This window comes from Scyliorhinus torazame, chromosome 19 (assembly GCF_047496885.1).
Source record: "Scyliorhinus torazame isolate Kashiwa2021f chromosome 19, sScyTor2.1, whole genome shotgun sequence".
NCBI lineage: Eukaryota > Metazoa > Chordata > Chondrichthyes > Carcharhiniformes > Scyliorhinidae > Scyliorhinus > Scyliorhinus torazame.
In genome coordinates, this window is record NC_092725.1 from 12,715,026 (window position 1) to 12,739,480 (window position 24,455).

Sequence of the window (24,455 nt, forward strand, 5' to 3'; positions counted from 1 at the left end):
CATATCCCCCAGTTAGTGCACACTGGGCGCACTGTGCTAAGTTCTGGTCTCCATATCCCTCGGTTAGACCACACTGGGAGCACTGTGCACAGTTCTGGTTTCCATATCCCTCGGTTAGACCACACTGGACGCACTGAGCACCATTCTGTTCTCCATATCACTCGGTTAGACCACACTGGGAGCACTGTGCAGAGTTCTAGTTTCCATATCCCTCGGTTAGACCACACTGGGAGCATTGTGCACAGTTCTGTTCTCCATATCCCTCGGTTAGACCACACTAGGGGCACTGTGCACAGTTCTGCTCTCCATATCTCTCGATTAGACCACACTGGGAGCACTGTGCACAGTTCTGGTCTCCATATCCCTCAGTTAGACCACATTGGGGGCACTGTGTACAATTCTGGTCTCCATATCCCTTGGTTAGACCACACTGGGAGCACTGTGCACAGTTCTGTTCTCCATATCTCTCGATTAGACCACACTGGGAGCACTGTGCACAGTTCTGGTCTCCATATCCCTCAGTTAGACAACACTGGGAGCACTGTGCACAGTTCTGGTCTCCATATCTCTCGATTTGACCATTCTGGGAGCACTGTGCACAGTTCTGGTCTCCATATCCCTCAGTTAGACCACATTGGGGGCACTGTGTACAGTTCTGGTCTCCATATCCCTCGGTTAGACCACACTGGGAGCACTGTGTACAATTCTGGTCTCCATATCCCTCGGTTAGACCACACTGGGAGCACTGTGTACAATTCTGTTCTCCATATCCCTCGGTTAGGCCACACTGGGAGCACTGTGTACAATTCTGTTCTCCATATCCCTCGGTTAGGCCTCACTGGGAGCACTCTGCACAGTTCTGATCTCCATATCCCTCAGTTAGACCACACTGGAAGCACTGTGCACTGTTCTGCTCTCCAGAGCCCTCAGTTAGACCACACTGGGAGCACTGTGCACAGTTCTGATCTCTATATCCCTCGGTTATACCACACTGGGAGAACTCTGCACAGTTCTGGTCTCCATAACCCTCAGTTAGACCACACTGGGAGCACTGTGTACAATTCTGGTCTCCATATCCCTCAGTTAGACCACACTGGGAGCACTGTGCACAGTTCTGGTCTCCATATCCCTGTTAGACCACATTGGGGGCACTGTGTACAATTCTGTTCTCCATATCCCTCAGTTAGACCACACTGGGAGCACTGTGCACAGTTCTGGTTTCCATATCCCTCGGTTAGACCACACTGGGAGCACTGTGCACAGTTCTGTTCTCCATATTCCTCGGTTAGACCACACGGGGGCACTGTGCACAGTTCTGGTCTCCATATCTCTCGATTAGACCACACTGGGAGCACTGTGCACAGTTCTGGTCTCCATATCCCTCCGTTAGACAACACTGGGAGCACTGTGCACAGTTCTGCTCTCCATATCTCTCGATTAGACCACACTGGGAGCACTGTGCACAGTTCTGGTCTCCATATCCCTCGGTTAGAACACACTGGGCGCACTGTGCACAGTTCTGTTCTCCATATCTCTCGATTAGACTACTCTGACAGCACTGTGCACAGTCTTGGTCTCCGTATCTCTCGATTTGACCACACTGGGAGCACTGTGCACTGTTCTGGTCTCCATATCCCTCGGTTAGACCACACTGGGAGCACTGTGCACAGTTCTGTTCTCCATATCCCTCAGTTAGACCACACTGGGAGCACTGTGCACAGTTCTGTTCTCCATATTTATCGATTAGACCACACTGGGAGCACTGTGCACATTTCTGGTCTCCATATCTCTCGATTCGACCACACTGGGAGCACTGTGCACAGTTCTGGTTTCCATATCCCTCGGTTAGACCACACTGGGAGCACTGTGCACAGTTCCGGTCTCCATATCTCTAGATTCAACCACACTGGGAGCACTGTGCACAGTTTTGGACTCCATATCCCTCAGTTAGACCACACTGGGAGCATTGTGCACAGTTCTGGTTTCCATATCCCTCGGTTAGACCACACTGGGAGCACTGTGCACAGTTTGGTCTCCATATCTCTCAGTTAGACCACACTGGGAGCACTGTGAACAGTTCTGGTCTCCATATCTCTCGATTCGACCACACTGAGCACTGTGCACAGTTCTGGTTTCCATATCCCTCGGTTAGACCACACTGGGAGCACTGTGCACAGTTCTGGTTTCCATATCCCTCGGTTAGACCACACTGGGAGCACTGTGCACAGTTCTGGTCTCCATATCTCTCGATTCGACCACACTGGGAGCACTGTGCACAGTTCTGGTCTCCATATCCCTCAGTTAGACCACACTGGGCGCACAGTGCACAGTTCTGGTTTCCATATCCCTTGGTTAGACCACACTGGGAGCACTGTGTACAGTTCTGCTCTCCATATCCCTCGGTTAGACCACACTGGGAGAACTGTGCACAGTTCTGTTCTCCATATCCCCCAGTGAGTGCACACTGGGCGCACTGTGCTAAGTTCTGGTCTCCATATCCCTCGGTTAGACCACACTGGGAGCACTGTGCACAGTTCTGGTTTCCATATCCCTCGGTTAGACCACACTGGACGCACTGAGCACCATTCTGTTCTCCATATCCCTCGGTTAGACCACACTGGGAGCACTGTGCACAGTTCTGGTCTCCATATCGCTCGGTTAGACCACACTGGGAGCACTGTGCACAGACCTGGTCTCCGTATCCCTCAGTTAGACCACACTGGGAGCACTGTGCACAGTTCTGGTCTCCATATCTCTCGATTAGACCACACTGGGAGCACTCTGCACAGTTCTGGTCTCCATATCCCTCAGTTAGACCACATTGGGGGCACTGTGTACAATTCTGGTCTCCATATCCCTTGGTTAGACCACACTGGGAGCACTGTGCACAGTTCTGTTCTCCATATCTCTCGATTAGACCACACTGGGGGCACTGTGCACAGTTCTGGTCTCCATATCCCTCAGTTAGACAACACTGGGAGCACTGTGCACAGTTCTGGTCTCCATATCTCTCGATTTGACCATTCTGGGAGCACTGTGCACAGTTCTGGTCTCCATATCCCTCAGTTAGACCACATTGGGGGCACTGTGTACAGTTCTGGTCTCCATATCCCTCGGTTAGACCACACTGGGAGCACTGTGTACAATTCTGTTCTCCATATCCCTCGGTTAGGCCACACTGGGAGCACTGTGTACAATTCTGTTCTCCATATCCCTCGGTTAGGCCTCACTGGGAGCACTCTGCACAGTTCTGATCTCCATATCCCTCAGTTAGACCACACTGGAAGCACTGTGCACAGTTCTGCTCTCCAGAGCCCTCAGTTAGACCACACTGGGAGCACTGTGCACAGTTCTGATCTCTATATCCCTCGGTTATACCACACTGGGAGAACTCTGCACAGTTCTGGTCTCCATAACCCTCAGTTAGACCACACTGGGAGCACTGTGTACAATTCTGGTCTCCATATCCCTCAGTTAGACCACACTGGGAGCACTGTGCACAGTTCTGGTCTCCATATCCCTGTTAGACCACATTGGGGGCACTGTGTACAATTCTGTTCTCCATATCCCTCAGTTAGACCACACTGGGAGCACTGTGCACAGTTCTGGTTTCCATATCCCTCGGTTAGACCACACTGGGAGCACTGTGCACAGTTCTGTTCTCCATATCCCTCGGTTAGACCACACTGGGGGCACTGTGCACAGTTCTGGTCTCCATATCTCTCGATTAGACCACACTGGGAGCACTGAGCACAGTTCTGGTCTCCATACCCCTCCGTTAGACAACACTGGGAGCACTGTGCACAGTTCTGCTCTCCATATCCCTCGATTAGACCACACTGGGAGCACTGTGCACAGTTCTGGTCTCCATATCCCTCTGTTAGACCACATTGGGGGCACTGTGTACAATTCTGGTCTCCATATCCCTCGGTTAGAACACACTGGGCGCACTGTGCACAGTTCTGTTCTCCATATCTCTCGATTAGACTACTCTGACAGCACTGTGCACAGTCTTGGTCTCCGTATCTCTCGATTTGACCACACTGGGAGCACTGTGCACTGTTCTGGTCTCCATATCCCTCGGTTAGACCACACTGGGAGCACTGTGCACAGTTCTGTTCTCCATATCCCTCAGTTAGACCACACTGGGAGCACTGTGCACAGTTCTGTTCTACATATTTATCGATTAGACCACACTGGGAGCACTGTGCACATTTCTGGTCTCCATATCTCTCGATTCGACCACACTGGGAGCACTGTGCACAGTTCTGGTTTCCATATCTCTCAGTTAGACCACACTGGGAGCACTGTGCACAGTTCTGGTTTCCATATCCCTCGGTTAGACCACACTGGGAGCACTGTGCACAGTTCCGGTCTCCATATCTCTAGATTCGACCACACTGGGAGCACTGTGCACAGTTTTGGACTCCATATCCATCAGTTAGACCACACTGGGAGCATTGTGCACAGTTCTGGTTTCCATATCCCTCGGTTAGACCACACTGGGAGCACTGTGCACAGTTTGGTCTCCATATCGCTCAGTTAGACCACACTGGGAGCACTGTGAACAGTTCTGGTCTCCATATCTCTCGATTCGACCACACTGAGCCCTGTGCACAGTTCTGGTTTCCATATCCCTCGGTTAGACCACACTGGGAGCACTGTGCACAGTTCTGGTTTCCATATCCCTCGGTTAGACCACACTGGGAGCACTGTGCACAGTTCTGGTCTCCATATCTCTCGATTCGACCACACTGGGAGCACTGTGCACAGTTCTGGTCTCCATATCCCTCAGTTGGACCACACTGGGAGCACTGTGCACAGTTCTGGTTTCCATATCCCTCGGTTAGACCACACTGGGAGAACTGTGCACAGTTCTGTTCTCCATATCCCCCAGTGAGTGCACACTGGGCGCACTGTGCTAAGTTCTGGTCTCCATATCCCTCGGTTAGACCACACTGGGAGCACTGTGCACAGTTCTGGTTTCCATATCCCTCGGTTAGACCACACTGGACGCACTGAGCACCATTCTGTTCTCCATATCCCTCGGTTAGACCACACTGGGAGCACTGTGCACAGTTCTGGTCTCCATATCCCTCAGTTAGACCACACTGGGAGCACTGTGCAGAGTTCTAGTTTCCATATCCCTCGGTTAGACACACACTGGGCGCACTGTGCACAGTTCTGCTCTCCATATCCCTCGGTTAGACCACACTAGGGGCACTGTGCACAGTTCTGGTCTGCATATCTCTCGATTAGACCACACTGGGAGCACTGTGCACAGTTCTGGTCTCCATATCCCTCAGTTAGACCACATTGGGGGCACTGTGTACAATTCTGGTCTCCATATCCCTTGGTTAGACCACACTGGGAGCACTGTGCACAGTTCTGTTCTCCATATCTCTCGATTAGACCACACTGGGAGCACTGTGCACAGTTCTGATCTCCATATCCCTCAGTTAGACAACACTGGGAGCACTGTGCACAGTTCTGGTCTCCATATCTCTCGATTTGACCATTCTGGGAGCACTGTGCACAGTTCTGGTCTCCATATCCCTCAGTTAGACCACATTGGGGGCACTGTGTACAGTTCTGGTCTCCATATCCCTCGGTTAGACCACACTGGGAGCACTGTGTACAATTCTGGTCTCCATATCCCTCGGTTAGACCACACTGGGAGCACTGTGTACAATTCTGTTCTCCATATCCCTCGGTTAGGCCACACTGGGAGCACTGTGTACAATTCTGTTCTCCATATCCCTCGGTTAGGCCTCACTGGGAGCACTCTGCACAGTTCTGATCTCCATATCCCTCAGTTAGACCACACTGGAAGCACTGTGCACAGTTCTGCTCTCCAGAGCCCTCATTTAGACCACACTGGGAGCACTGTGCACAGTTCTGATCTCTATATCCCTCGGTTATACCACACTGGGAGAACTCTGCACAGTTCTGGTCTCCATAACCCTCAGTTAGACCACACTGGGAGCACTGTGTACAATTCTGGTCTCCATATCCCTCAGTTAGACCACACTGGGAGCACTGTGCACAGTTCTGGTCTCCATATCCCTGTTAGACCACATTGGGGGCACTGTGTACAGTTCTGGTTTCCATATCCCTCGGTTAGACCACACTGGGAGCACTGTGCACAGTTCTGTTCTCCATATCCCTCGGTTAGACCACACTGGGGGCACTGTGCACAGTTCTGGTCTCCATATCTCTCGATTAGACCACACTGGGAGCACTGTGCACAGTTCTGGTCTCCATACCCCTCCGTTAGACAACACTGGGAGCACTGTGCATAGTTCTGCTCTCCATATCTCTCGATTAGACCACACTGGGAGCACTGTGCACAGTTCTGGTCTCCATATCCCTCAGTTCGACCACATTGGGGGCACTGTGTACAATTCTGGTCTCTATATTCCTCGGTTAGAACACACTGGGAGCACTGTGCACAGTTCTGTTCTCCATATCCCTCGATTAGACCACTCTAACAGCACTGTGCACTGTCTTGGTCTCCATATCTCTCGATTAGACCACACTGGGAGCACTGTGTACAATTCTGTTCTCCATATCCCTCGGTTAGACCTCACTGGGAGCACTCTGCACAGTTCTGATCTCCATATCCCTCAGTTAGACCACACTGGAATCACTGTGCACAGTTCTGCTCTCCAGAGCCCTCAGTTAGACCACACTGGGAGCACTGTGCACAGTTCTGATCTCTATATCCCTCGGTTATACCACACTGGGAGAACTCTGCACAGTTCTGGTCTCCATAACCCTCAGTTAGACCACACTGGGAGCACTGTGCACAGTTCTGGTCTCCATATCCCTCAGTTAGACCACACTGGGAGCACTGTGCACAGTTCTGGTCTCCATATCCCTCAGTTAGACCACACTGGGAGCACTGTGCACAGTTCTGTTCTCCATATCCCTCATTTAGAGCACACTGGGAGCACTGTGCGCAGTTCTGGTCTCCAGGTCCCTCGATTAGACCACACTGGGAGCACTGTGCACAGTTCTGGTCTCCATATCCCTCGGTTAGACCACACTGGGAGCACTGTGCACAGTTCTGGTCTCCATATCCCTCGGTTGGACCACATTGGGAGCACTGCGCGCAGTTCTGGACTCCATATCCCTCAGTTAGAGAACACTGGGAGCGCTGTGCACAGTTCCGGTCTCCATATCCCTCGGTGAGACCACACTGTGAGCACTGTGCACAGTTCAGGTCTCGATATCCCTCAGTTGGACCATACTGGGAGCACTGTGTACAGTTCTCGTCCCAATATCCCTCAGTTAGACCACACTGGAAGCACTGTGCACAGTTCTGGTCTCGATATCCCTCAGTTAGAGCACACTGGAAGCACTGTGCACAGTTCTGGTCTCGAAATCCCTCGGTTAGACCACACTGTGAGCACTGTGCACCGTTCTGGTCTCCATATCCCTCAGTTAGACCACACTGGGAGCACTGTGCACAGTTCTGGTCTCCATATCCCTCGGTTAGACCACACTGGGAGCACTGTGCACAGTTCTGGTCTCCATATCCCTCAGTTAGACCACATTGGGGGCACTTTGTACAATTCTGTTCTCCATATCCCTCAGTTAGACCACACTGGGAGCACTGTGCACAGTTCTGGTTTCCATATCCCTCGGTTAGACCACACTGGGAGCACTGTGCACAGTTCTGTTCTCCATATCCCTCGGTTAGACCACACTGGGGGCACTGTGCACAGTTCTGGTCTCCATATCTCTCGATTAGACCACACTGGGAGCACTGTGCACAGTTCTGGTCTCCATATCCCTCCGTTAGACAACACTGGGAGCACTGTGCACAATTCTGCTCTCCATATCTCTCGATTAGACCACACTGGGAGCACTGTGCACTGTTCTGGTCTCCATATCCCTCAGTTCGACCACATTGGGGGCACTGTGTACAATTCTGGTCTCCATATTCCTCGGTTAGAACACACTGGGAGCACTGTGCACAGTTCTGTTCTCCATATCCCTCGATTAGACCACTCTGACAGCACTGTGCACAGTCTTGGTCTCCATATCTCTCGATTCGACCACACTGGGAGCACTGTGCACAGTTCTGGTCTCCATATCCCTCAGTTAGACCACACTGGGAGCACTGTGCACAGTTCTGGTTTCCATATCCCTCGGTTAGACCACACTGGGAGCACTGTGCACAGTTCTGCTCTCCATATCCCTCGGTTAGACCACACTGGGAGAACTGTGCACAGTTTTGTTCTCCATATCCCCCAGTTAGTGCACACTTGGCGCACTGTGCTAAGTTCTGGTCTCCATATCCCTCGGTTAGACCACACTGGGAGCACTGAGCACAGTTCTGGTCTCCATATCCCTCAGTTAGACCACACTGGGAGCACTGTGCAGAGTTCTAGTTTCCATATCCCTCGGTTAGACCACACTGGGAGCACTGTGCACAGTTTTGTTCTCCATATCCCCCAGTTAGTGCACACTGGGCGCACTGTGCACAGTTCTGGTCTCCATATCCCTCGGTTAGACCACACTAGGGGCACTGTGCACAGTTCTGCTCTCCATATCTCTCGATTAGACCACACTGGGAGCACTGTGCACAGTTCTCGTCTCCATATCCCTCAGTTTGACCACATTGGGGGCACTGTGTACAGTTCTGGTCTCCATATCCCTCGGTTAGACCACACTGGGAGCACTGTGTACAATTCTGGTCTCCATATCCCTCGGTTAGACCACACTGGGAGCACTGTGTACAATTCTGTTCTCCATATCCCTCGGTTAGGCCACACTGGGAGCACTGTGCACAGTTCTGGTCTCCATATCTCTCGATTAGACCACACTGGGAGCACTGTGCACAGTTCTGGTCTCCATATCCCTCCGTTAGACAACACTGGGATCACTGTGCACAGTTCTGATCTCCATATCCCTCAGTTAGACCACAGTGGAAGCACTGTGCACAGTTCTGGTCTCCATATCCCTCAGTTAGACCACACTGGGAGCACTGTGCACAGTTCTGGTCTCCATATCCCTGTTAGACCACATTGGGGGCACTGTGTACAATTCTGTTCTCCATATCCCTCAGTTAGACCACACTGGGAGCACTGTGCACAGTTCTGGTCTCCATATCCCTCGGTTAGACCATACTGGGAGCACTGTGCACAGTTCTGTTCTCCATATTCCTCGGTTAGACCACACTGGGGGCACTGTGCACAGTTCTGGTCTCCATATCTCTCGATTAGACCACACTGGGAGCACTGTGCACAGTTCTGGTCTCCATATCCCTCCGTTAGACAACACTGGGATCACTGTGCACAGTTCTGCTCTCCATATCTCTCGATTAGACCACACTGGGAGCACTGTGCACAGTTCTGCTCTCCATATCTCTCGATTAGACCACACTGGGAGCACTGTGCACAGTTCTGGTCTCCATATCCCTCATTTAGACCACATTGGGGGCACTGTGTACAATTCTGGTCTCCATATCCCTCGGTTAGACCACACTGGGCGCACTGTGCACAGTTCTGTTCTCCATATCTCTCGATTAGTCTACTCTGACAGCACTGTGCACAGTCTTGGTCTCCGTATCTCTCGATTTGACCACACTGGGAGCACTGTGCACTGTTCTGGTCTCCATATCCCTCGGTTAGACCACACTGGGAGCACTGAGCACAGTTCTGTTCTCCATGTCCCTCAGTTAGACCACACTGGGAGCACTGTGCACAGTTCTGTTCTCCATATTTATCGATTAGACCACACTGGGAGCATTGTGCACATTTCTGGTCTCCATATCTCTCGATTCGACCACACTGGGAGCACTGTGCACAGTTCTGGTTTCCATATCTCTCAGTTAGACCACACTGGGAGCACTGTGCACAGTTCTGGTTTCCATATCCATCGGTTAGACCACACTGGGAGCACTGTGCACAGTTCCGGTCTCCATATCTCTAGATTCGACCACACTGGGAGCACTGTGCACAGTTTGGGACTCCATATCCCTCAGTTAGACCACACTGGGAGCATTGTGCACAGTTCTGGTTTCCATATCCCTCGGTTAGACCACACTGGGAGCACTGTGCACAGTTTGGTCTCCATATCTCTCAGTTAGACCACACTGGGAGCACTGTGCACTGTTCTGGTCTCCATATCCCTCGGTTAGACCACACTGGGAGCACTGTGCACAGTTCTGTTCTCCATATCCCTCAGTTAGACCACACTGGGAGCACTGTGCACAGTTCTGTTCTCCATATTTATCGATTAGACCACACTGGGAGCACTGTGCACATTTCTGGTCTCCATATCTCTCGATTCGACCACACTGGGAGCACTGTGCACAGTTCTGGTTTCCATATCTCTCAGTTAGACCATACTGGGAGCACTGTGCACAGTTCTGGTTTCCATATCCCTCGGTTAGACCACACTGGGAGCACTGTGCACAGTTCCGGTCTCCATATCTCTAGATTCGACCACACTGGGAGCACTGTGCACAGTTTTGGACTCCATATCCCTCGGTTAGACCACACTGGGAGCACTGTGCACAGTTCCGGTCTCCATATCTCTAGATTCGACCACACTGGGAGCACGGTGCACAGTTCTGGTTTCCTTATCCCTCGGTTAGACCACACTGGGAGCACTGTGCACAGTTTGGTCTCCATATCTCTCAGTTAGACCACACTGGGAGCACTGTGAACAGTTCTGGTCTCCATATCTCTCGATTCGACCACACTGAGCACTGTGCACAGTTCTGGTTTCCATATCCCTCGGTTAGACCACGCTGGGAGCACTGTGCACAGTTCTGGTTTCCATATCCCTCGGTTAGACCACACTGGGAGCACTGTGCACAGTTCTGGTCTCCATATCTCTCGATTCGACCACACTGGGAGCACTGTGCACAGTTCTGGTCTCCATATCCCTCAGTTAGACCACACTGGGAGCACTGTGCACAGTTCTGGTTTCCATATCCCTCGGTTAGACCACACTGGGAGCACTGTGCACAGTTCTGCTCTCCATATCCCTCGGTTAGACCACACTGGGAGCACGGTGCACAGTTCTGGTTTCCATATCCCTCAGTTAGACCACACTGGGAGCACTGTGCACAGTTCTGGTTTCCATATCCCTCGGTTAGACCACACTGGACGCACTGAGCACCATTCTGTTCTCCATATCCCTCGGTTAGACCACACTGGGAGCACTGTGCACAGTTCTGGTCTCCATATCCCTCGGTTAGACCACACTGGGAGCACTGTGCACAGTTCTGGTCTCCATATCTCTCAGTTAGACCACACTAGGGGCACTGTGCACAGTTCTGTTCTCCATATCCCTCGGTTAGACCACACTAGGGGCACTGTGCACAGCTCTGGTCTCCATATCTCTCGATTAGACCACACTGGGAGCACTGTGCACAGTTCTGGTCTCCATATCCCTCCGTTAGACAACACTGGGAGCACTGTGCACAGTTCTGCTCTCCATATCTCTCGATTAGACCACACTGGGAGCACTGTGCACAGTTCTGGTCTCCATATCCCTCAGTTCGACCACATTGGGGGCTCTGTGTACAATTCTGGTCTCCATATTCCTCGGTTAGAACACACTGGGAGCACTGTGCACAGTTCTGTTCTCCATATCCCTCGATTAGACCACTCTGACAGCACTGTGCACAGTCTTGGTCTCCATATCTCTCGATTCGACCACACTGGGAGCACTGTGCACAGTTCTGGTCTCCATATCCCTCAGTTAGACCACATTGGGGGCACTGTGTACAATTCTGGTCTCCATATCCCTTGGTTAGACCACACTGGGAGCACTGTGCACAGTTCTGTTCTCCATATCTCTCGATTAGACCACACTGGGAGCACTGTGCACAGTTCTGATCTCCATATCCCTCAGTTAGACAACACTGGGAGAACTGTGCACAGTTCTGGTCTCCATATCTCTCGATTTGACCATTCTGGGAGCACTGTGCACAGTTCTGGTCTCCATATCCCTCAGTTAGACCACATTGGGGGCACTGTGTACAGTTCTGGTCTCCATATCCCTCGGTTAGACCACACTGGGAGCACTGTGTACAATTCTGGTCTCCATATCCCTCGGTTAGACCACACTGGGAGCACTGTGTACAATTCTGTTCTCCATATCCCTCGGTTAGGCCACACTGGGAGCACTGTGTACAATTCTGTTCTCCATATCCCTCGGTTAGGCCTCACTGGGAGCACTCTGCACAGTTCTGATCTCAATATCCCTCAGTTAGACCACACTGTAAGCACTGTGCACAGTTCTGCTCTCCAGAGCCCTCAGTTAGACCACACTGGGAGCACTGTGCACAGTTCTGATCTCTATATCCCTCGGTTATACCACACTGGGAGAACTCTGCACAGTTCTGGTCTCCATAACCCTCAGTTAGACCACACTGGGAGCACTGTGCACTGTTCTGGTCTCCATATCCCTCGGTTAGACCACACTGGGAGCACTGTGCACAGTTCTGTTCTCCATATCCCTCAGTTAGACCACACTGGGAGCACTGTGCACAGTTCTGTTCTCCATATTTATCGATTAGACCACACTGGGAGCACTGTGCACATTTCTGGTCTCCATATCTCTCGATTCGACCACACTGGGAGCACTGTGCACAGTTCTGGTTTCCATATCTCTCAGTTAGACCATACTGGGAGCACTGTGCACAGTTCTGGTTTCCATATCCCTCGGTTAGACCACACTGGGAGCACTGTGCACAGTTCCGGTCTCCATATCTCTAGATTCGACCACACTGGGAGCACTGTGCACAGTTTTGGACTCCATATCCCTCGGTTAGACCACACTGGGAGCACTGTGCACAGTTCCGGTCTCCATATCTCTAGATTCGACCACACTGGGAGCACGGTGCACAGTTCTGGTTTCCATATCCCTCGGTTAGACCACACTGGGAGCACTGTGCACAGTTTGGTCTCCATATCTCTCAGTTAGACCACACTGGGAGCACTGTGAACAGTTCTGGTCTCCATATCTCTCGATTCGACCACACTGAGCACTGTGCACAGTTCTGGTTTCCATATCCCTCGGTTAGACCACGCTGGGAGCACTGTGCACAGTTCTGGTTTCCATATCCCTCGGTTAGACCACACTGGGAGCACTGTGCACAGTTCTGGTCTCCATATCTCTCGATTCGACCACACTGGGAGCACTGTGCACAGTTCTGGTCTCCATATCCCTCAGTTAGACCACACTGGGAGCACTGTGCACAGTTCTGGTTTCCATATCCCTCGGTTAGACCACACTGGGAGCACTGTGCACAGTTCTGCTCTCCATATCCCTCGGTTAGACCACACTGGGAGCACGGTGCACAGTTCTGGTTTCCATATCCCTCAGTTAGACCACACTGGGAGCACTGTGCACAGTTCTGGTTTCCATATCCCTCGGTTAGACCACACTGGACGCACTGAGCACCATTCTGTTCTCCATATCCCTCGGTTAGACCACACTGGGAGCACTGTGCACAGTTCTGGTCTCCATATCCCTCGGTTAGACCACACTGGGAGCACTGTGCACAGTTCTGGTCTCCATATCTCTCAGTTAGACCACACTAGGGGCACTGTGCACAGTTCTGTTCTCCATATCCCTCGGTTAGACCACACTAGGGGCACTGTGCACAGCTCTGGTCTCCATATCTCTCGATTAGACCACACTGGGAGCACTGTGCACAGTTCTGGTCTCCATATCCCTCCGTTAGACAACACTGGGAGCACTGTGCACAGTTCTGCTCTCCATATCTCTCGATTAGACCACACTGGGAGCACTGTGCACAGTTCTGGTCTCCATATCCCTCAGTTCGACCACATTGGGGGCTCTGTGTACAATTCTGGTCTCCATATTCCTCGGTTAGAACACACTGGGAGCACTGTGCACAGTTCTGTTCTCCATATCCCTCGATTAGACCACTCTGACAGCACTGTGCACAGTCTTGGTCTCCATATCTCTCGATTCGACCACACTGGGAGCACTGTGCACAGTTCTGGTCTCCATATCCCTCAGTTAGACCACATTGGGGGCACTGTGTACAATTCTGGTCTCCATATCCCTTGGTTAGACCACACTGGGAGCACTGTGCACAGTTCTGTTCTCCATATCTCTCGATTAGACCACACTGGGAGCACTGTGCACAGTTCTGATCTCCATATCCCTCAGTTAGACAACACTGGGAGAACTGTGCACAGTTCTGGTCTCCATATCTCTCGATTTGACCATTCTGGGAGCACTGTGCACAGTTCTGGTCTCCATATCCCTCAGTTAGACCACATTGGGGGCACTGTGTACAGTTCTGGTCTCCATATCCCTCGGTTAGACCACACTGGGAGCACTGTGTACAATTCTGGTCTCCATATCCCTCGGTTAGACCACACTGGGAGCACTGTGTACAATTCTGTTCTCCATATCCCTCGGTTAGGCCACACTGGGAGCACTGTGTACAATTCTGTTCTCCATATCCCTCGGTTAGGCCTCACTGGGAGCACTCTGCACAGTTCTGATCTCAATATCCCTCAGTTAGACCACACTGTAAGCACTGTGCACAGTTCTGCTCTCCAGAGCCCTCAGTTAGACCACACTGGGAGCACTGTGCACAGTTCTGATCTCTATATCCCTCGGTTATACCACACTGGGAGAACTCTGCACAGTTCTGGTCTCCATAACCCTCAGTTAGACCACACTGGGAGCACTGTGTACAATTCTGGTCTCCATATCCCTCAGTTAGACCACACTGGGAGCACTGTGCACAGTTCTGGTCTCCATATCCCTGTTAGACCACATTGGGGGCACTGTGTACAATTCTGTTCTCCATATCCCTCAGTTAGACCACACTGGGAGCACTGTGCAGAGTTCTGGTTTCCATATCCCTCGGTTAGACCACACTGGGAGCACTGTGCACAGTTCTGTTCTCCATATCTCTCGGTTAGACCACACTGGGGGCACTGTGCACAGTTCTGGTCTCCATATCTCTCGATTAGACCACACTGGGAGCACTGTGCACAGTTCTGGTCTCCATACCCCTCCGTTAGACAACACTGGGAGCACTGTGCACAGTTCTGCTCTCCATATCTCTCGATTAGACCACACTGGGAGCTCTGTGCACAGTTCTGGTCTCCATATCCCTCAGTTCGACCACACTGGGAGCACTGTGTACAATTCTGTTCTCCATATCCCTCAGTTAGACCACACTGGAAGCACTGTGCATAGTTCTGCTCTCCAGACCCCTCAGTTAGACCACACTGGGAGCACTGTGCACAGTTCTGATCTCTATATCCCTCGGTTATACCACACTGGGAGAACTCTGCACAGTTCTGGTCTCCATAACCCTCAGTTAGACCACACTGGGAGCACTGTGCACAGTTCTGGTCTCCATATCCCTCAGTTAGACCACACTGGGAGCACTGTGCACAGTTCTGGTCTCCATATCCCTCAGTTAGACCACACTGGGAGAACTGTGCACAGTTCTGTTCTCCATATCCCTCATTTAGAGCACACTGGGAGCACTGTGCGCAGTTCTGGTCTCCATATCCCTCGGTTGGACCACATTGGGAGCACTGCGCACAGTTCTGGACTCCATATCCCTCAGTTAGAGAACACTGGGAGCGCTGTGCACAGTTCCGGTCTCCATATCCTCCGGTTAGACCAGACTGGGAGCACTGCACACAGTTCCGGTCTCCATATCCCTCGGTTAGACCACACTGTGAGCACTGTGCACAGTTCAGGTCTCGATATCCCTCAGTTGGACCATACTGGGAGCACTGTGCACAGTTCTCGTCCCAATATCCCTCAGTTAGACCACACTGGAAGCACTGTGCACAGTTCTGGTCTCGATATCCCTCAGTTAGAGCACACTGGAAGCACTGTGCACAGTTCTGGTCTCGAAATCCCTCGGTTAGACCACACTGTGAGCACTGTGCACCGTTCTGGTCTCCATATCCCTCAGTTAGACCACACTGGGAGCACTGTGCACAGTTCTGGTCTCCATATCCCTCGGTTAGACCACACTGGGAGCACTGTGCACAGTTCTGGTCTCCATATCCCTCAGTTAGACCACATTGGGGGCACTTTGTACAATTCTGTTCTCCATATCCCTCAGTTAGACCACACTGGGAGCACTGTGCACAGTTCTGGTTTCCATATCCCTCGGTTAGACCACACTGGGAGCACTGTGCACAGTTCTGTTCTCCATATCCCTCGGTTAGACCACACTGGGGGCACTGTGCACAGTTCTGGTCTCCATATCTCTCGATTAGACCACAGTGACAGCACTGTGCACAGTCTTGGTCTCCATATCCCTCCGTTAGACAACACTGGGAGCACTGTGCACTGTTCTGGTCTCCATATCCCTCGGTTAGACCACACTGGGAGCACTGTGCACAGTTCTGTTCTCCATATCCCTCAGTTAGACCACACTGGGAGCACTGTCTACAGTTCTGGTCTCCATATCCCTCAGTTAGACCACACTCGGAGCACTGTGAACAGTTCTGGTCTCCACATCCCTCAGTTAGAGCACACTGGTAGCTGGGGGATTGAGGGATACGGGGAGAAGGTGGGGAGGTGGGGGATTGGGGGATACGGAGAGAAGGTGTGTAGGTCGGGGATAAAGGGATACGGGGAGATGGTGGGTAGGTGGGGGATTGAGGGATACGGGGAGAATATGGGTAGGTGGGGATTGAGGGAAATGGGGAGATGGTGGGTAGGTGGGGGATTGAGGGATACGGAGAGAATGTGGGTAGGTGGGGATTGAGGGATATGGGGAGAAGGTGGGTAGGTGGGGAATTGAGGGATACAGGAAGAAGGTGGGTAGGTGGGGGAGTGAGGGATACGGGGAGAATGTGGGTAGGTGGGGGATTGAGGGATGCGGGACGAAGGTGAGTAGGTGGGGGATTGAGGGATACGGGGAGAAGGTGGGTAGGTGGGGATTGAGGGATACGGGGAGACGGTGGGTAGGTGGGGATTGAGGGAGACAGGGAGAAGGTGGGTAGGTGGGGATTGAGGGAGACAGGGATAAGGCGGGTAGGTGGGGATTGATGGATACGGAGAGACGCTGGTTAGGTGGGGTATTGAGGGATACAGGAAGGACGTGGATAGTTGGGGGATTGAGGGATATGGGGAGAAGGTGGGTAGGTGGGGGATTGAGTGAAACGGGGACAATTTGGGTAGATGGGGATTGAGGGATACGAAGAGAAGGTGGGTAGGTGGGGGATGAGGGATACGGGGAGAAGGTGGGTAGGTGGGGGATTGAGGGATACGGGGAGAAGGTGGGTAGGTGGGGGATGAGGGATACGGGGAGAAGGTGGTTAGGTGGGGGATTGAGGGATACGGGAATAGGTGGGTCGGTGGGGATTGAGGGATATGCGAAGAAGGTGGGGAGGTGGGGATTGAGGGATACGGGGAGAAGGTGGGTACGTGGGGGATTGAGGGAGACGGGGAGAAGGTGGATAGGTGGGGGATTGAGGGATACGGGGAGAAGGTGGTTAGATGAGGGATTGAGGGATACGGGGAGAAGGTGGGTACGTGGGGCATTGAGGGATACGGGGAGAAGGTGGATAGATGGGGGATTGAGGGATACGGGGAGAAGGTGGGTAGGTGGGGGATTCAGGGACACGGGGAGAAGGTGGGTAGGTGAGGGATTGAGGGATACGGGGAGAAGGTGGGTACGTGGGGCATTGAGGGATACGGGGAGGCGGTGGGTAGGTGGGGGATTGAGGGATACGGGGAGAAGGCGGGTAGGTGGGGGATTGAGGGATACGGGGAGGAGGTGGATAGGTGGGGGATTGAGGGACACGGGGAGAAGGCGGGTACGTGGGGCATTGACATGAGGTTGAATGCTGTGAAGGGTGCAGGTGGATAGATATCTGGAGGTATTACTGAGTTGCCTGATGTTATCTATCTTGCCCCTAGATGCAGACCTGGCAGACCCCAAATTCAATCTCTTCGAATCCATCGCGAAGGAAGTCCGGTCTCCGAGCCCCAAGCCATCGAATCTCCCTGGTTCCCTCCTCCGACCATCGTCTGCCGCTGACGTAGGCCAGGCCCCCTTCTGCCCGCTCCTCGGTCTGCTACCCCTTCCTCAGCCCGCAGCTCCATGTGTACGCACCACCACCATTGAATTGAAAGCCCTTCGGCCGGATTTGCGGAGCCTGACGCTGACACTGACCACCATGCAGCAGGAGAAAGGCCTGGCCTGGCCCTTGACCCGGGCAATCCCGATTCCCAGGTACCCCCTGCGGACTAGCTGCCTTCCCTCCGGGGAAACCCACCGCACGACAGTGCCATGGCCCGAGGAGGACCCCCGCGGAGCTCCCGATGATCGAGGCCTGCGGCCTAGTCAAGAAGCCTCACCCAAGTGCGCGGTGCTTTGCAGCACCCCCAGGACCCTCTCGCCTCCCAGCACCAACTCAGCCCCCAGCCCCCAATGTGGAGCCCCCTCGGAGACACCCTCGTGCTGCTCGGCGGACCTCAAGAGGCCGGCGTCCGACATTTCTTCCCTCGGTCTGGCCCAGTTACTGGATTTGCCTCGGAGCAGGGTGGAGTCGCCTGGAGACGAGAGGGACTCCCCCTCGTTTCCTCACCCCGATGGCAGCCCCTTGGAGGTGCCTGCATGCGTGCCGCCTCACTCCCCCTCTCCCTCGTGCCCCTCCTCCTCCTACCACTCCTCAAGCCTGAGCAGCAGGCCTGAGAGCGACCTCCCTCGCCCCCGACCGCCGAGGGCCTTCGACTCCCTCCGCTGGCCCCTCGATTGGGACCTGCCACTCGCTCTGGGGGGGGAGGGGGAGGAGGAGGAGGAGGAGGGGAGGAGGAAGAGGGCTGTTCTGGAACCTTCCCGGGTCACAATGGCAGCAGGCCGGTGCGTCGCCAGGGCGACGGGTACAGCAGCAGCAGCTCTGAAAGGCGGGGACCCGCTTGCCGTGAGGCAGCTGGAGGAGCCTTTGGAGCCGGCGGAGGAGGAGGAGGAGGCAGAGGAAGAAGCTTCTGGAAGCACAACGTCGGCAGGAAGTGAGGAACGGGGCAGCCACGCAGAAGAAAGCACGTCACTGTCTCCGGCGACCGCCGACTCCCAGCAGTCCCGGAACCCGGTCTCCCAGGCAACGGCGGCTCCGGTGTCGGACGGGAATCTACCAACCCTTGGCGGAGACTCAGACCTGGGTCCGGAGGACGGACAGGGGGAGGACGGCGGAGACATCAGCCTTGTTGAGGTCACCTCGAGGGAATCGGACATGTCCTCGCAGCCCGCGCTCTCCAACTCCAGCCCGGCAGCCTACTCCCGCGACTGCTACCAAACCGAGGAGGAGGAGGAGGAGGAGGATGAGGAGGACGAGGAGGAGGAAGAGGAGGACGAGGAGGAGAGCGTCGCGAGTGCGGACGAGAAGGAAAAGGGGAGGCGCCAGGTCCACAGTCCGGGAGGCGAGCCCCAGGCCTCGGGCCCGCTCGGCCTACCCCGGGCCCGGGGCGACGCAGTCAAGGCCGACCAGCTCCCGCCCACCCCGCGGCACCGCGCACTACTCGATCCCACCGCCCTGAGCCGCGTCAACACCTCCCTCTGGGTCTTCGAGCACTTCCAGGCCCTGGCCCACCGCCCGGGCCTGCTGCTGCTCCACGCCGGCGACGCAGGCAAGAGCCAGCTGCGGGCCACCCCCCCCGCTGCCCCTCCCGCTCCCCGTCCCCACCCCGGCGACCGGCCGCCCCCCACCGGCCCCCCCCGGGGCGAGCCGCCCGGCCGGGCCCGCGCCCGCCGGCCCTGCCCCACTCGGCCTGCCGGCTCGCCCTCGCCCTGGGCGGCAGGACTCTCAGCCATCCTGCAACCGGAGCCCGAGGAACAGGCCCTGATTGATCTCCTCTCGGCCTCGCCCGCCCTGGCCTCCGCCGACAGCTCGCCCGCCAGCCTGCGACTTGCGGTGCCCGACGCCCGCCTGGTCTGGGTGCCAGCATCCGACTGCGAGTTCTGGGCCCTCTTCTACTTCTCGGGCCTGGAGGCCGCCCGCCAGCTACTCCGCAAACGCTGGTGGGAGTGGCGCAAGATGAAGAAATAGGAACCCGTGCTATTCGGCAGGGGGGGGCAGGCTGGGGCGGTGGGAGGGGGTGGGGGGGGCGGGAGGTGGGGGGAGGGCTGTAGATTCTCAGGTTGGCCGCGGAGGAGGATGTGGGTGGGTGTGCGGGCAAGGGGGGGGCGGCTGTGGAAAACCAATCACCCCATCGGGCCCCCTCCCCCGCCGCAGCGCACCCACCCCTCCCCTCGCAACGCCACAGCTGAGGTCGGATCTGGAGTGACGATTAAAAAACGTTTCTTTTCCACTGACTCATTTTGCATTGAATCCCGGAAACTCGGCCTCGCCCCCCACACATAATCCTGGAATCTCGCCCGCTCCGCCCACTGCACTGCTCCCCCCCGCCCCCCTCAGGCAGCGGAATCCCCATAACCCCGACTAAACCGTACATCACTGGACACTAAGGGAAAATTGATCATGGCCAATCCACCTAACCTGCACATCCCTGGACAGTCAGGGAAAATTGATCATGGCCAATCCACCTAACCTGTACATCCCTGGACACTAAGGGACAATTGATCATGGCCAATCCACCTAACCTGTACATCCCTGGACACTAAGGGACAATTGATGATGGCCAATCCACCTAACCTGTACATCCCTGGACACTAAGGGATAATTGATCATGGCCAATCCACCTAATCTGTACATCCCTGGACACGAAGGGACAATTAATCATGGCCAAACCACCTAATCTGTACATCCCTGGACACTAAGGGACAATTGATGATGGCCAATCCACCTAACCTGTACATCCCTGGACACTAAGGGACAATTGATCATGGCCAATCCACCTAACCTGTATATCCCTGGACACTAAGGGACAATTGATCATGGCTAATCCACCTAACCTGTACACCCCTGGACACTAATGGACAATTGATCATGGCTAATCCACCTAACCTGTACATCCCTGGACACTAAGGGACAATTGATCATGGCTAATCCACCTAACCTGTACACCCCTGGACACTAATGGACAATTGATCATGGCCAATCCACCTGACCTGTACATACCTGGACACTAAGGGACAATTGATCATGGCCAATCCACCTGACCTGTACATCCCTGGACACTAAGGGACAATTGATCATGGCTAATCCACCTAACCTGTACATCCCTGGACACTAAGGGACAATTGATGATGGCCAATCCACCTAACCTGTACATCGCTGGACACTAATGGACAATTGATCATGGCCAATCCACCTAACCTGTACATCCCTGGACACTAAGGGACAATTGATCATGGCCAATCCACCTAACCTGTACATCGCTGGACACTAATGGACAATTGATCATGGCCAATCCACCTAACCTGTACATCCCTGGACACTAAGGGATAATTGATCATGGCCAATCCACCTAACCTGTACATCCCTGGACACTAAGGGACAATTAATCATGGCCAAACCACCTAATCTGTACATCCCTGGACACTAAGGGACAATTGATCATGGCTAATCCACCTAACCCGTACATCCCTGGACACTAAGGGACAATTGATCATGGCCAATCCACCTAACCGGTACATCACTGGACACTAAGGGACAATTGATCATGGTCAATCCACCTAACCTGTACATCCCTGGACACTAAGAGACAATTGATCATGGCCAATCCACCTAACCTGTACATCCCTGGACAGTAAGGGCAAATTGATCATGGCCAATCCTCCTAACCTGTACATCCCTGGACACTAAGAGAAAATTGAACATGGACAATCCACCTAACCTGTACATCCCTGGACACTAAGGGACAATTGATCATGGCCAATCCACCTAACCTGCACATCCCTGGACACTAAGGGACAATTAATCATGGCCAATCCACCTAACCTGTACATCCCTGGACACTAAGGGACAATTGATCATGGACAATCCACCTAACCCGTACATCCCTGGACACTAAGGGACAATTGATCATGGCCAATCCACCTAACCTGCACATCCCTGGACACTAAGGGCAAATTGATCATGGCCAATCCACCTAACCTGTACATCCCTGGACACTAAGGGACAATTGATCATGGCCAATCCACCTAACCTGCACATCCCTGGACACTAAGGGACAATTGATCATGGCCAATCCACCTACCCTGTACATCCCTGGACACTAAGGGACAATTGATGATGGCCAATCCACCTAACCTGTACATCGCTGGACGCAAAGGGACAATTGATCATGGCCAATACACCTAAACTGTACATCCCTGGACACTAAGGGACAATTGATCATGGCCAATCCACCTACCCTGTACATCCCTGGACAATAAGGGACAATTGATCATGGCCAATCCACCTAACCTGCACATCCCTGGACACTAAGGGACAATTGATCATGGCCAATCCACCTACCCTGTACATCCCTGGACACTAAGGGACAATTGATCATGGCCAAACCACCTAACCTGTACATCCCTGGACACGAAGAGACAATTGATCATGGCCAATCCATCTAACCTGTACATCCCTAGACTCTAAGGGACAATTGATCATGGTCAAACAACCTAAACTGTACGTCCCTGGACACAAAGGGACAATTGATCATGGCCAATCCATCTAACCTGTACTTCCCGAGACTCTAAGGGACAATTGATCATGGTCCATCAACCTAAACTGTACGTCCCTGGACACTAAGGGACAATTGAACATGGCCAATCCACCTAACCTGTACATCCCTGGACACTAAGGGACAATTGATCATGGCCAATCCACCTAACCTGTACATCCCTGGACACTAAGGGACAATTGATGATGGCCAATCCACCTAACCTGTACATCGCTGGACAGTGAGGGACAATTGATCATGGCCAATCCACCTAACCTGTACATCCCTGGACACTAAGGGACAATTGATCATGGCCAATCCATCTAACCTGTACTTCCCGAGACTCTAAGGGACAATTGATCATGGTCCATCAACCTAAACTGTACATCCCTGGACACTAAGGGATAATTGATCATGGCCAATCCAACTGACCAACACACCACTGGACACTAAGGGAAAATTGATCCTGGCCAATCCACCTAACCTGTACATCCCTGGACACTGAGCGACAATTGATCATGGCCAATCCACCTAACCTGTACATCCCTGGACACTAAGGGACAATTGATCATGGTCAATCCACCTAATCCGAACACCCCTGGACACTAAGGGACAATTGATCATGGCCAATCCACCTAACCTGTGCATCCCTGGACTCTAAGGGACAATTGATCATGGCCAATCCACCTAACCTCTACATCCCTGGACACTAAGGGACAATTAATCATGGCCAATCCACCTAACCTGCACATCCCTGGACAATAAGGGACAATTGATCATGGCCAATCCACCTAACCTGTACATCCCTGGACACTAAGGGTCAATTGATCATGGCCAATCCACATAACCTGCACATTCCTGGACACTAAGGGACAATTGATCATGGCCAATCCACCTAACCTGTACATCCCTGGTCATAAGGGACAATTGATCATGACCAAACCGCCTAACCTGTACATCCCTGGACACTAAGGGACAATTGATCATGGCCAATCCACCAAACCTGTACATCCCTGGACACTAAGGGCCAATTGATCATGGCCAATCCACATAACCTGCACATCCCTGGACACTAAGGGACAATTGATCATGGCCAATCCACCTAACCTCTACATCCCTGGACACTAAGGGACAATTGATCATGGCCAAACCGCCTAACCTGTACATCCCTGGACACTAAGGGACAATTGATCATGGCCAATCCACCAAACCTGTACATCCCTGGACACTAAGGGACAATTGATCATGGCCAATCCACGTAACCTGTACATCCCTGGACACTAAGGGACAATTGATCATGGCCAATCCACCTAACCTGTACATCCCTGGACACTAAGGGACAATTGATCATGGCCAATCCACCTAACCTGTACATCCCGGGACAGTAAGGGACAATTGATCATGGTCAATCAACCTAAACTGTACTTCCCTGGACACTAAGGGACAATTGATCATGGTCAATCCATCTAACCTGTACATCCCTGGACACTAAGAGACAATTGATCATGGCCAATCCACCTAACCTGCACATCCCTGGACACTAAGGGACAATTGATCATGGCCAATCCACCTAACCTGTACATCCCGGGACACTAAGAGAAAATTGAACATGGCCAATCCACCTAACCTGTACATCCCTGGACACTAAGGGACAATTGATAAAGGCCAATCCACCTAACCTGTACATCCCTGGACACTAAGGGACAATTGATCATGGCCAATCCTCCTAACCTGTACATCCCTGGACACTAAGAGAAAATTGAACATGGCCAATCCACCTAACCTGTACATCCCTGGACACTAAGGGACAATTGATAAAGGCCAATCCACCTAACCGTACATCCCTG

At 53.1% G+C, this 24,455-nt stretch overlaps 1 protein-coding gene across 1 annotated transcript in view; it reads left to right on the forward strand.

The window, feature by feature from the left end:
* Window positions 1–20,086, forward strand: part of LOC140395854 (uncharacterized) — a 197,274-nt gene extending 177,188 nt beyond the window's left edge. The window contains exon 5 of the mRNA XM_072483944.1: window positions 17,914–20,086. Within this exon, the coding sequence (XP_072340045.1) occupies window positions 17,914–20,042 (2,129 nt within the window). The 3' untranslated portion in view covers window positions 20,043–20,086. The remainder of the gene's footprint in view (window positions 1–17,913) is intronic.
* Window positions 20,087–24,455: the final 4,369 nt, after the last annotated feature.